Below are 14,739 nucleotides of genomic sequence, written 5' to 3' on the forward strand. Positions count from 1 at the left end.
TTGTTTGTTTATTTCAAACATATAAAGGATACTATTGACTTAAAATATACTTCAAAGAAAAAAAGTTCAGGGTAGAAGACCAAGACTAAGGCTAATTATACAGTTACTAATTTTAGCCAAATTTTTGGCTCTTGGTTATCTGGTGGCCAAAACAAATAAGGAATATAATAAGTATTGTGCTATTTTCTGTGCTCCCAAGAAAAAATTGGAATTTCTTCATCTAATAAAGCTCTTTGCTTGTTCAAGGGAATATTTATTTATTTATAGATTTGTCTTCTCTCACTTTATCTGATTGATGGAATTGTCACTTATATGGTCCCACTTCCTGTCACCATAAGGGGTGGGATATGTGACCCAAGATAATCATGCTTTCTTCCAGGAATTTGAGTTTTAAAACACGCAAGATATGAAATGATTGATTAAACATGCAGGTTAATTGCATGGAAGAATCAGGAAGTGACTATTCAAGGCCCCTGCTTTTCAGATCCTTAAAACTGGCTTTCCTGAGATTTGGCTGCTAAACTTCAATTCTATAAAACACCCAGTATATTTCTAATCAGTATTCCACCCTTTGATGTCTTCAATTACTTACAGTTTTTTTGTTTTTTTTTTTTTAAATTATCGATAGCACAAGACTCCTGGGTCAGAGACAAAGGACTTTGTTATTCACAGCACAGCAAATATCATGCATATCATGTTTGCAACAGTTCAACTTGTTTCCCAAGTTCTACAAGGTAACACAGACATGATACGGTAGATGCCACAATGGAGTCAATGTGTGTCACAGCTGAGTTTTGGGGAACCTGTATCTTTTACAGTAGGCAAGAAAAACACTTGCCTCTTCTCTGGAGGGAGACATTGTCTTCAAGACTATTCACTATGCAAACATATTTGAAAAAATAGTCGAGGTTAAAAGCCAATTAGGGCATGAGCAACAAAAGAAAAAATATAATTAAATTGTACTTCATCAAAATTAAAGATTTTTGTGCATCAAAGGAGTTTATCATGAAAAAAATGGGAGAAAATATTTGACAACCACATATCTGATATTGGTTTAATATCCAGAATATATAAAGATATTCTATAACTTAACAACAAAAAGACAAGCAACCCAATTAAAAATAGGCAAATAAGCACATATAAAGATACTCTATATAATTTGTCCTTAGGGAAATGCTAATCAAAACCACAATGAGATACATTCATACCCACTAGATAGGCTATTGCTAAAGAAACAGAAAAGAAGTGTTGGAGGGACATGGAGACACAGGAACACTTGTTCATTGTCATTAGGAATGTCAAATGGTGTAGCCACTGTGGAAAACAGTTTGGCAGTTCCTCAGAAAGTTAAGTATAGAGTTATATAATCTGGCAATCCCACTCCTAGGAATATACCAAAAGAATTAAAAGCAGGGATTCAAATGGATATTTGCACTCTGATATTCAAAGTAGCTTATTCACAATTGCTATAAAGATGGAAGCAACCCAAGTGTTCATGAAAAGACAAATAGATAAACAAAATGTTACATATAAATACATATATGTGTGTGTGTGTGTGTGTGTGTGTATTAGTCATGGTTCTCCAGAATCATATTATATGTTATATATAAAGATATTTATAATAGGAATTGGCTCACATAACCATGGGGATTGGCAGGTCCGAATTCTTTAGGGCAGGTTGCAAGCTGGGAACTCTGATGAAGGTTTTGATGAATTCCCCAGGAGAAGCTGCCTGGCTGAAATAGAGATAGAAATTCTTTTTCTCTGACTGCTGAAATCATCATTTAACCTTTTAAGGCCTTCAACTGATGGGATGAGATTTTCTTCATAGCTGAAGGCAAACTCCTTTGTTGATTGTAGAAGTTATCAACCACAGATGTAATCAACCGATGATTTTAATCCATGAAAAACCCTTACAGTAATATTTAAGCCAGTGCTTCCTTGACCAAACAACTGGATACCATAACTTAGCCAAGTTGACTCATGAACTTAACCATCACAACATACAATGTAATATTCAGCCATAAAAAGAATGAAGCTCTGTTACATGCTATAATGTGGATGAACCTTGAAAACATTATGGTGAGTGAAATAAAACACTATGGTGAGTGAATAAGATTCAAAAGAACAAATACATGATCTTACTTACATGAAATTATTAGTATATGCAAATTCATTTAGTGAGGAAACTAGAATACAAGTTACCAGGGACTGGGTGGGGAATGGAGAAGTTAATGCCTTATTGGTACACAGTTTCTATTTGGGGTGATGGGAGAGTTTTGATAATGGATGATGCTGATGCTAGCACAATATTGTGGATGTAATTAATACGACAGAATTGTATATTTGAAAGTGGTTAAAATGAGAAATTTTTATTTGTATGTATGTTACCAGAATAAACATTTTATAAAAACATAGAACTGTTTGAAACAAAGTGAACCCTGCTATAAACTATGGACTGCAGCTAATGGTATAATTAAATTAAAATTGCTTCATCAATTGTGACAAAATTATCACACTAATGTAAATTGTTAACAATAGAGAAAATGGAGTGTATGGAGGGGTTCTATATTGGAACTCTACTTTCTGCATGATTTTTTCTGTAAAACTACAATTTCTCTAATTAAAACATACGCACACTACAAGATACTCAAAAAAAAAAAAAAAATGTGGGGAAAACACATCTAGCCCTTTGGGGGTGATGAAATGTTTGGGAACTAGATAGACCTGATGTTGCATAATATTGTGGATATACTAAATGCCAATGAATTGTACACTTTAAAATAGTTAATTTTTTGTTATGTGAATTTTACCCAAACACAAAATGGGGGTAAACTAATTAATGTCAGTTAGATACTCTGCTCAAAACATGTGCAGAAACATGAGATACCCATGAAGAATTTCTTCTCAACAGTGTTAGGGCTTCAAGGTTGAGATGTTTAGTGCCACTTGCATGCATACATTTAGGTAACTAGAATAGGCCTGTTTCTGTTTTCTATTCAAATGTTTGTCCTTATTTGTCTTTTTAAATTTACACATCTTTCCTTGACATTCATTGTAGTATTATTTCTCCTATATCCATAATTTATTTTTGTTTGTTTTTTAATAATTCAATTTTATTTAGATATATTCACATACCATACAGTCATACAAAGTGTGCAATCAATTGTTCACAGCACCACCATATAGTTGTACGTCCATAACCAAAATTAATTTTTGAACATCTTCATTACCACACACACAAAAGTAATAAGAATAAAAATTAAAGTGAAAAAGAAAGATTAAAGTAAAAAAGAACACTGGGTCCTTTTTTTTTTTTTTCCCTACTCATCCATCCATACACTGGACAGAGGGGAGTATGATCCACATGGCTTTCCCAATCACATTGTCACCCCTCATAAGCTACATTTTTATATAACCATCTTCAAGATTCAAGGGTCTGGGTTGTAGTTTGATAGTTTCAGGTATTTACTGCTAGATATTCCAATTCATTAGACCCTAAAAAGGGTTATCTATATTGTGTGTAAGAGTGCCCACCAGAGTGACCTCTAAGCTCCTTTTGGAATCTCTCAGCCACTGGAACTTATTTCATTTCCTTTCACATCCTCCTTTTGGTCAAGAAGATGTTCTCTATTCCCTTGATGCTGGGTCCAAAATCCTCTCTGGGAGTCATATTCCACATTGCCAGGGGTATTTACACCCCTAGGTGTCAGATCCCATGTAGCAGTGATTTCATCTGCCAAGTTGGCTTAGCTAGAGAGAAAGGGCCACATCTAGCAACAAAAAGGCATTCAGGAACAGACACTTAGGCACAATTATCAGCAGGCCTAGCCTCTTCTGTGCAGTAACAGTCTTCCCAAGGGCAAGTCTTCTGATTGAGGGCTCAGCCCGTCAAACCACCAGTCCCCAGTGTCTGTGAGCACGTCAGCAATCATCGAGGTGGGGAAGCCCAACACCCCATGCATTCTCCCCCAGCAATGTTCACATTAGTGGTAGCATATAATATTTCTCTTTTTGTGCCTGGCTTATTTCGCTCAGCATCATGTCTTCAAGGTTCATCCAAGTTATCGTATGTTTCGCAACATTGTTCTTCTGCATAGTATTTCATTGTGTGTATATACCACATTGTATTTATCCACTCAACTGTTGAAGGACATTTGGGTTGTTTCCATCTCTTGGCAATTGTGAATAATGCTGCTATGAACATTGGCGTGCAGATATCTGTTCACGTCACTGCTTTCAGGTCTTCCAAGTACATACTGGAAGCAATCTAGCAATCGCTGGATCAAAGGGTAACTCTATATCTAGTTTACTAAAGAAACTAGACTGACTGTCTTCCAGAGTGGCTGAACCATTTTACAGTCCCACCAACAATGAATAAGAGTTCTAATTTCTCCACATCCTCTCCAGCATTTGCAGTTTCCTGTTTGTTTAATGGCAGCCATTCTAATTGGTGTGAGATGGTATCTCGTTGTGGTCTTAATTTGCATCTCTCTAATAGCTAGTGAATCTGAACATTTTTTCATGTGTTTTTTGTCCATTTGTATTTCCCCTTCAGAGAAGTGTCTCTTCATATCTTTTGCCTGTTTTATAATTGGGCTGCCTGTATTAATGTCATTAAGTTGTAGGATTTCTTTATATATGCAAGATATCAGACTTTTGTCAGATACATGGTTTCCAAAAATTTTTCCCATTGACTTGGCTTCCTCTTCACCTTTTTGACAAATTCCTTTGAGGTACAGAAACTTCTAAGCTTGAGGAGTTCCCATTTATCAATTTTTTCCTTTGCTGCTTGTACTTTCGGTGTAAGGTCCAGGAAGTGACCTCCTAATAAAAGGTCTTGAAGATGTCTCCCTACATTATCTTCTAGGAGTTTTATGGTACTGTCTTTTATATTGAGGTCCTTGATCCCCTTTGAGTTAATTTTTGTGTAGGGTGTGAGGTAGGGGTCCTCTTTCATTCTTTTGGATATGGATATCCAACTCTCCCAGCCCCATTTGTTGAAAAGACTGTTATGTCCCAGTTCAGTGGCTTTGGGGGCCTTACCAAAGATCAGTCAACCATAGATCTGGGGGTCTATCTCTGAATTCTCAATTCAATTCCATTGATTGGTATGTCTATCTTTGTGCCAGTACCATGCTGTTTTGACTACTGTGGCTTTTGTTTTTCTTTTTCAGAGTGTCTTTAGCAATTTGAGGCATCTTCCCTTTCCAAATAAATTTGATTATTAGCTTTTCCAAGTCTGCAAAGTAGGCTGTTGGAATTTTGATTGGGATTGCATTGAATCTGTAGATGAGTTTGGGTAGAATTGACATCTTAGTGACATTTAGCCTTCCTATCCATGAACATGGAATATTTTTCCATCTTTTAAGGTCTCCTTCTATTTCTTTTAGTAGAGTTATGTAGTTTTCTTTGTATATGTCTTTTACATCTTTGGTTAAGTTTATTCCTAGGTACTTGTGGGTTTTTCATATATGCTCTTTATCATATTGAGGAAGTTTCCTTCAATTCCTACCTTTTGAAGTGTTTTTATCAAAAAACAATGTTGGATTTTATCAAATGCTTTTTTCAGCATCTATTGAGATAATCTTTTGATTTTTCTCTTTTGATTTGTTAATGTGTTGTATTACATTGATTGATTTTCTTATGTTGAACCATCCTTGCATGCCTGGAATGAAACCCACTTTGTCATGGTGCATGATTTTTTTTTTTTATTGTTCATTTTATTGAGATATATTCACATACCATGCAGTCATACAAAACAAATTGTACATTTAATTGTTCACAGTAGCACTATGTAGTTGTACATTCATTACCAAAATCAATCCCTGACACCCTCATTACCACACACACAAAAATAACCAGAATAATAATTAAAGTGAGAAGGAGCAACTAAAGTAAAAAAGGACACTGGGCGCCCTTGTCTGTTTGTTTGTTTGTTTGTTTCCTTCCCCCACTTTTCCATTCATCCATCCACAAACTAGACAAACGGGAGTGTGATCCCTATGCCCCCCCCAATCCCACTGTCCCCCCTCATAAGCCATATTTTTATACAATTGTTTTCAAGATTCATGGGTTCTGGATTGTAGTTTGATAGTTTCAGGTATCCACCACCAGCTACCCCAATTCATTAGAACATAAAAACGGTTGTCTATATTGTGCATAAGAGTGCCCACCAGAGTGACCTCTCAGCTCATTTTGGAATCTCTCTGCCACTGAAGCTTATTTCATTTCCTTTCACATCCCCCTTTTGGTCAAGAAGATGTTCTCCATCCCACGATGCCGGGTCTACATTCCTCCCCAGGAGTCATATTCCATGTTGCCAGGGAGATTCATAACCCTGGGTGTCTGATTCCACATAGGGAGAAGGGCAGTGATTTCACCTTTCAAGTTGGCTTAGCTAGAGAGAGAGGGCCACATCTGAGCAACAAAGAGGCATTTGGGAGGAGGCTCTTAGGCACAATTATAGGGAGGCCTAGCTTCTTCTTTGCAGCAACAGTCTTCCCAAGGGCAAATTCTGTGGTAGAGGGCTCAATCCATCAAACCACCAATCCCCTATGTCTGTGGGCATGTTAGCAACCAGCTGTATGATTTTTTAATGTATTTTGGATTTGATTAGCAAGTATTTTGTTGAGAATTTTTGCATCTATATTCATTAGAGAGATTGGCCAGTAGTTTTCCTTTTTTGTGTGGCATCTTTACCTGGTTTTGGTATTAGATTGATGTTAGCTTCATAAAATTGTGTTGGTTAATGTTCTATTTTCTTCAATATTTTGACAGAGTTTAAGTAAGTTTGGTGTCAGTTCATCTTGGAAGTTTGGTAGAATTCACCTGTGAAGCCATCTGGCCCTGGGCATTTATTTGTGGGAAGCTTTTTGATGACTGATTGGATCTCTTTGCTTGTGACTGATTGGTTGTGGTCTTCCATTTCTTTTCTGGTCAGTCTAGGTTGTTCATATGTTTCCAGAAAATTGTCCATTTCCTCTACATTATCCAGTGTGTTGGCATATAGTTGTTCATAGTATCCTCTCATAATTTTTTAAATTTCTTTGGGATCCACAGTATTGTCACCTTTCTCATTCATTATTTAGTTTACATGGGTCTTTTCTCTTTTTGATTTTGTCAGTCTAGCTAGGGGCTTGCCAATCTTGTTGATCTAAAAGAACCAACTCTTGATGTTATTTATTCAATTTTTTTTTTTTGTTCTCTATGTCATTTATTTCTGCTTTAATCCTTGTTATTTCTTTTCTTCTACTTGGTTTAGGATTAGTTTGCTGTTCATTTTCTAGCTTCTTCAGTTGCTCCATTAGCTCTGTGATTTTAGCTCTTTCTTCCTTTTTGATGTATGCATTTAGTGCTTTAAACTCCGCCCTCAGTACTGCTTCTGCTGCATCCCATAGGTTCTGATATGCTGTGTTCTCATTTTCATTCACTTCTATATATTTAGCAATTTCTCTTTTTATTTCTTCTTTACCCACTGATTGTTTAGGAGTGGGTTGTTTAACCTCCAGGGATTTGTGAATTTTCTAAGTCTCTGGTGGTTATTGAATTCTAATTGTATTCCATTGTGGTCAGAGAATGTGCTTTGAATAATTTCAATCTTTTTAAATTTATTGAGCCTTGTTTTATGTCCCAGCATATGGTCTATTCTGGAGAAAGTTCCATGAACACTAGAGAAGAACATGTACCATGGTGATTTGGGATATAATGTTCTATATATGTATGTTAAATCAAATTCATTTATCAGATTGTTTAGCTTTTCAATTTCCTTATTGGTCTTCTGTCTGGTTGATGTATCTATAGGAGAGAGTGACGTGTTGAAGGCTCCAATAATTGTTGTGAAAACATGAATTGCTTCCATTAGTTTTGCCAGTGTTTGTCTCATGTATTTGGTGGCACCATGATTGGGTGCCTAAACATTTATGATTGTTGTTTCTTCTTGTTGAGTTGCCCCTTTTATTAGTATGTAGTGAGCTTTGTTGTCTCTCCTAACATGTTTGCCTTTAAAGTCTATTTTATCTGAGATTAATACTGCTACTCCTGCTTTCTTTTGGCTGTAGCTTGAATGAAATATTTTTTCCATCCTTTCACTTTCAATTCCTTTGTGTCCCTGTGTCTAAGATGAATCTCTTGTATGCAACATATTGATGGTTCATATTTTTTGATCCATTCTGCCAATGTATATCTTTTAATTGGGGAATTTAATCCATTTACATTCAACATTATTACTGTGAAGGCATTTCTTGAATCAGCCATCCTATCCTTTGGTTTACATTTGTCAGATATATTTCCCCCCTCTCTCTTATTGTCCTTTAATGAACCAATATTAAATCTCTTTAGTACTGAACCTTTCCCCCTATCTCTCTCTCCTTTCTTTGTTTCTCTGTTGATAGGGCTTCCTTTAGTATCTGAAGTAAGGCAGGTCTTTTATTAGCAAAATCTCTCAGCATTTGTTTGTGAAAAATTTAAGCTCTCCCTCAAATTTGAAAGAGAGCTTTGCAGGATAAAGAATTCTTGGTTGGAAATTTTTCTCTCTCCTAATTTTAAATATGTTGTGCCACTGCCTTCTTGCCTGCATGGTGCATGCTGAATAGTCAGTACTTAGTCTGTTGCTGTTTCCTTTGTATGTGGTTAATTTCTTTTCTCTGGATGCTTTCAGAACTTGCTTCTTCTCTTCAGTATTTGACAGTCTGATCAGAATATGTCTTGGAGTGGGTTTATTTGGATTTATTCTATTTGGAGTTTGCTGGGCATTTATGCTTTGTGTATTTATGTTGTGTAGAAGGTTTGGGAAGTTTTACATCACAATTTCTTTGAATAGTCTTTCTAGACCTTTACTCTTCTCTTGGCCCCTCTGGGACACCAATGCCTCTTATATTTGGACATTTAATCTATCATATCCCTGAGGTCCATTTTAATTTTTTTTAAATTTTCCCCATTCTTTCTTTTGTTCTTTCATTTTCCATTTTGCCATCCTCCTGGTCACTGATTCATTGTTCAGCTTCCTCTAGTCTTGTACTATGAGTATCCAGAATCTTTTTAATTTGGTTGACAGTTTATTTCCATAAGGTCATCTGTTTTTTTAATTTACTCTTGCAATTTCTTCTTTTTTTTTTTTTTTTTTTTTCAACTGTAATATAGTCTCTTTATTCTTTTGTTAAAACTCTTCCAAAGTTAACCACTTCTGTTTGTAGATGATGAAATGCATAAAGATCCACTTCAAATGCTGGCACTACTATGAACATGGTCTCCTCCCTTCAACACAGAATTAAGACTTTTGGTTCTTGTCTTTAATATTCCAGTCCCAGAAGTAAGTTAACTGTAGACTTCATCTGAGGACAGTCTTATGCTGCATGGCAGTTATCTACAACCAGGCTCTAGCTTCTCCAGGAATACTACAGGATGAATTTAGTTTAATTAAACTAAGAGGCATTCTCTCAAATGAGTTTAAATGCATTTTTATTTTTAGACAACCTACATGACATGTTTTTCTTAAAAACAATGCCTCCGCTCCAAATAAATCAAGGTCAAAATAAATGAGTTCAAGATGGCATCAGTCCATCTGTCTAAGTCCTGGTATCGTGTGGATGACAAGCAGCAGCCAGTTATGATGACAGGTGATAGATCCAAGGAATTGCCAAGTTTGTTAACATTTCTCCATTTCTAAACCATCCTTAAAGAAAATCATATATGGGGTCACACCATCCTCACGGTCGTCCAGGAGAGCAACCATACCATCTGGATTCATGTTTTCACCAATATAGAACTGGTAGTTTTTGAAATTAGCAAGGATGTGCTTGACTTGTTCTGCAGCCCCTGTCATAAAAGGTTTTACTCTTTCTGGTCTCTGTTCTTCAAGTTTGCCTTTGATTGATTTCATGTAATCTTTGATATACTTTTTGTAGGCTTCTTTTGTGAAGCTAGTTTCCTGCAAGTGATGGTTCATGACAATATCAACACCGGTGACGACTGTGCTTTCGGTACCTTCACCCTCGGGGCCTTCAGCAGAGGCATTTCCACCAATGAGCGAGTCATCAATGCCACCCTCTGTCCTACTGACCATCTTCCCCTCCACCTCGAGGCACAGCCCGTCCGCGATCTCCCGGATCTTGTAAATGTCAGAGAACATCTCATCATGGCTGATGAGGTCCCGGTAGATGATCATGATGGCGGCTGGAGGGAGGCGGCGGCAGCGGCGCTGGCGTGGCAGGAGCCCGGAGCTCGGAGCGAGCGCGGAGCGGCCGGAGCGGCACCGGGGGGAGGGGCGAGCGGGCGGAAAGCTGCAATTTCTTCTTTATGCTCTTCAAGGGTCTTCTTCATGTTCTGTATATCTTGTGCTGTGGTCTCATTGTTTGTCTTTAGTTCTTTGATTAATCACTCCAAGTACTGTATCTCCTCTGATCTTCTGATTTGGGTGTTTCAGTTTGGGTTATTTGTATTTTTTTTTTCCCATGCTTCAAAATTTTCTGTTGTTTTTAACCTCTTGGCATTTGCTTAACTTGATAGGGTTCTTTTAGGATATGTAGGCTAATTCAAGTCGAAACTTAATTTGTCAGATCTACAGCTTGGTGGCGTAGACTTTCTCTAACTAACCAGCAGGTGGCATCTGCGAGCCACCTATTCCTCACAAGCCAGTTCTCCCCAACTTTGTCTTTGTGGTGTGTGTCGGTCTGATTCTTGTGGGGGTCCAATTGGTGCACCAAGTTTGGATATGTTGTTGGTGCTATCTGCCCTGAATGTGGGGCATGTGTCTGAGTGGTTAGGGAGGGAGGGCAGCCTTAATAATCAAATCTCCCAGGTGTTCCTGGAGATTTAAGACTTTTGCAAGAGTCTAAACCTTCAGTTCAGTCTCCCCACAGATTGTCTCTGCCACTGACCCACAAGTCCTTGGTATTGGCCTATGGTCCCTGGGATTTCCGAGTGGGTCTCTCTTCCAAGCCATGCCATCCCAGGGCCTCTGCTGAGAGAAGACTGTGCTATGTCACAAAAGTGTGCCATCCCTCAAGGGAAGTTCTGGGCTGCCGGGCCATGTAGGGGCATTCTCAGCCTGCTGAAAGGAAGGCTGTATGGAGCACTTTATTTTCCCCCTTTTCGTACAGCTCTGCCTTGCTAGCTCCAGGACAATTAGCTGTGGGTGCATGAAAGGCTATTGTCCACATCCGATATTGCAGTTTGTGCATGTGATGCTGGAAACACTTCCTGTCGCACTGGTTTTTTTGGCGCAACTCTGGGCTGTGGCACCAGCACTGGGAAGGAGCATTCCCAGCCCACCAGGAAGATGGCTGTTAGGAGCATGGTTATTTAGCCCTTTTGGCTAACCTCTGCCTGCCTTGCTCAGAGACAATTAGCAGTGGGTGTGTGAAAGGCTATCATCCATGCCAGATATTGAGGCGTACCCACATCCTGTTCCTGCCACACTTCACTGTGTGGTTCTCACTGCCATATCTGCAGCTGCTTTTGGGTGTTTTAAAAAAGAACTAGTCTGATTCCAAATGCCAACCCATGGTTTCCCCACACTGCAGCATGGCTGCTGGATATTCAGCAGGCTTACTCACTTGTTTCAGAATGCAGAGTCCTGGTTTCACCTAGTGCATGGTCCCTGTGGATTTAGCAGACCCTGTTCAGCTGGTGCATTGCTGGAACTGGTGTTCTGGGTCACTTCCTGGCTTTTATTTAGTATTTTCCATGGAGGTGTTTTTTTGCCCTGTCTCTCCTGCCATCTTCTGGTAGTCCCCCCATAATTTATTTGTAATAAGAAAAAAAATAAATTGCTCAGTGATATCCTAGGACATGGGGAGAAGTAAGAACAATCAAGACCTGATTACAGAGAGCAGATTGCTGGGTTAGGGTAAATGGTCTGGACTGTATGGAATCCACCTTCAAGACCCATCAATATTTGCTACTTAGAGGAGCACATTTTTACTCGTGGCCCAAACTTCTTCTTAGTCAGTCTTGTTGAGGGCAGGGGCAAGAAAAGATATAAACTTGTTCATAGCACATTTTTTTTAATGGAAAGGGAAAACTTATCTGGGTTTGATGGGATGACTCTACCTTACACATTAGGTGCATTATTTTTATCTCATTCTAGAGTAATACACTGAATAAAAATTTCAGTGAGCTTTGTTTACAACAGCGACATTATTAGCAGTATCTGTTCCTCAGTCTGAATAGATTTTTTCATTTTTTGGTGTTTTTTAGGCCTTTGTAATTTTTTATCATTATGTTGTTTTACTTTTCATGGCAAAAATGTATACATAAAAAAACTGAAAGGAGAAAATAATTAAGTAGAATGAAACTGCATACAAAAAGGACATCATTTCAAAATAATGCAATTAGCTATATTTAGGATGATACAACTGACTATACTGCGTTAATCTTCAATAATATATATCAGTAGATATTTAAATATTTTGTAATATTTAATATATAGCTATATTCTGCAATAAAAGATATTCTAATACAGATATCTATCTATCTATCTCTCTCTCTCTCTCTATATATATATATAAAATGAGAAACAAACATACAGATTCACCATTAGGAGTTTTAGCCAATGTTCTTCTTAAATTTGGTGCCAAGTAAAACACATCAGTATGCATGGAAAACTAAATGTGTATATGTGTGTGTGTGTTGTTCTAGATGGATTAAATAATTATAAACTGTAAAATACATTAACAATACATGAGTATATGAGCAGAAATGACTTATACATGCAGAGTAAATGAATCTTTTGTATTGATAGACATATCAAGTCATGGATTATGATCTTCAAAAATGTGTAATGGGTATCATCCATAGCATAAACCAAATACGAAATTCAAGATTGTATTAAGACTTACTATGTGCAAGGTTCTCTGCTAATTTTTCTTCTCATATTAATCAATCAATCAATTAGCTCTTTTTTTTTCACTTGTCTACAAATGGAATCTGTTCCAGACACTGGAATATGAATATAAATAAGAGAGAGAAGACCCCTGTCCTTATTAAACAGATATTATGGAGGGGGGTGTAATTAGTAAAGAAGTATATAGCATTTAATACCATTTCAGGAAGTGTGTGATTAGGAAAATTCAATCAGGGTAAAAAGAGAGAAAATAACAGAGGAGTGTACTTTTCTTAGGTGGCTGTCGGGAAAACTCTGTGTGAGGAAGTGATATTTAAGCAGAGACCTAAATGACGTGAGGGAGCAAGTCAGGTGAAGCAATGGGAGAAAAGACTTCCAGCCAGAATGGCAGGAGTGAAACAAATAAGAAGGGGACAGTGAGAGATGAATTCATAAAGATAAGCAGGAGCCATTTCATGGAGGGCCTTGTAAGCTATGGTACAAATTTTGGGATTATTGTAAGAGTGATGGAAAGTCACTGGAGAATTTTGAGGAGGAGAGTGATATAATTCTATTTACTTTTTGAAACTTTCACACTGGTAACACATTGGAGACCAGAATGCAGGAGAATAAGCATAAATGCAGTGTGACATTAATTATGAATCTAAAAATGTAATCCAGACAAGAGAAGCGAAAGTATTGGACCAGGGTGGAATTGGTAAGTAGTAGAAAACAGAACTTATTTATGGTTTGGATGTGGAGGTTTAGGGAAAGAGAGGAAATAAAAGATGATCCCTGGGTTTCTGCCTCAAGCAGTTGGATGAAGAACAACACCATTTACTAGATAAGGAAAATTGGGGAGATGTCAGTTAAAGGGAGACAATAAAAAATTCTGATTTGGATAGGTTAAGTGTTACATGAGTACTAGACTTCCAAATGATTATAATGGAAGGAAATAAAAAGAGATGTATTGTCCTAGATGTAGGATTGGCCAACTACAGAGAATATCCTTTCCGTTGCCTGTGTAGGACCCTTGAGCAAAGAACAGTTCTTCCATTATTAAATGGTTGAAAAGCATCAAAAGAAGAACAATGTTTTATGACACATGAAATTTATATGAAATTCAAATTTCAAATGTCCATGAGTTAAGTTTTACTGGAACACAGCCACATTCATTCATGTACAAATTGTCCATGGCATCTTTGTGCTATAATGACTGATTTCAGCAGCTACAACAGAAAGCATATAGTCTATAAAGCCTAAAATATTTACTATCTGGCTCTTTACAGAAAATGTTTGCCACCTTATCTTAGACACTAAGAGAAGGATATGCTCAAGAAGGAAGAGATTGAATACGTTGAATTCTGCTAGAAGTTCAAGTTGGATTGATAGTAGATGACCATGGCTAGAATGGTTTCAGTAGCCTGGTTGGGACAATGCCTAAAAGAGTGGATTGAGGAAAGAATGGCAATACATGAAATGAAGACAGAAAAAGTAAAAAAAAAAAACAACACTTGAACAGAAATGAGGTATCAACTAGATGGGCATGGATTCATGAAAGATATACTGCAACATGATATAGTACAGTGCAGCATACTCTTTTACACTATAGTTTTTTTTTTACTTTAAATAATTTTTACATTCAGTGTGTCATGCCCATTAAATAGAGGAGAAAGCTTATTTTGTTGCAATTTATAATTATAAAACTTATGGGAAGCAGAAAAATTGTCAAAGTTTATGGTGATAAATATTATAGATGTCTAAACAAAATATTGGCTAAAGTATAAAACATGTTTCACGGATATGGTTAAGTTGCAGATATCCCATTTTCTATTAAGTACTTACTTTCATATAAAATTTATTGGGGTGAATTTTAATTTAACTGGAAAATGTCTTTTAATTATTTTTACATGAAT

General features: G+C 37.1%; 1 protein-coding gene across 1 annotated transcript; it reads right to left on the reverse strand.

Moving 5' to 3' along the window:
- Positions 1-9,442: 9,442 nt before the first annotated feature.
- Positions 9,443-10,274, reverse strand: LOC119535769 (translationally-controlled tumor protein-like). The gene has a single exon (XM_037838168.1). It carries the CDS (start codon positions 10,163-10,165, stop codon positions 9,647-9,649), a length of 519 nt encoding a protein of 172 aa, XP_037694096.1. The 5' UTR covers positions 10,166-10,274; the 3' UTR covers positions 9,443-9,646.
- Between the last annotated feature and the right edge of the window lie 4,465 nt (positions 10,275-14,739).

Source organism: Choloepus didactylus, chromosome 1 (assembly GCF_015220235.1).
Source record: "Choloepus didactylus isolate mChoDid1 chromosome 1, mChoDid1.pri, whole genome shotgun sequence".
In the NCBI taxonomy this organism is placed as follows: Eukaryota; Metazoa; Chordata; class Mammalia; order Pilosa; family Megalonychidae; genus Choloepus; species Choloepus didactylus.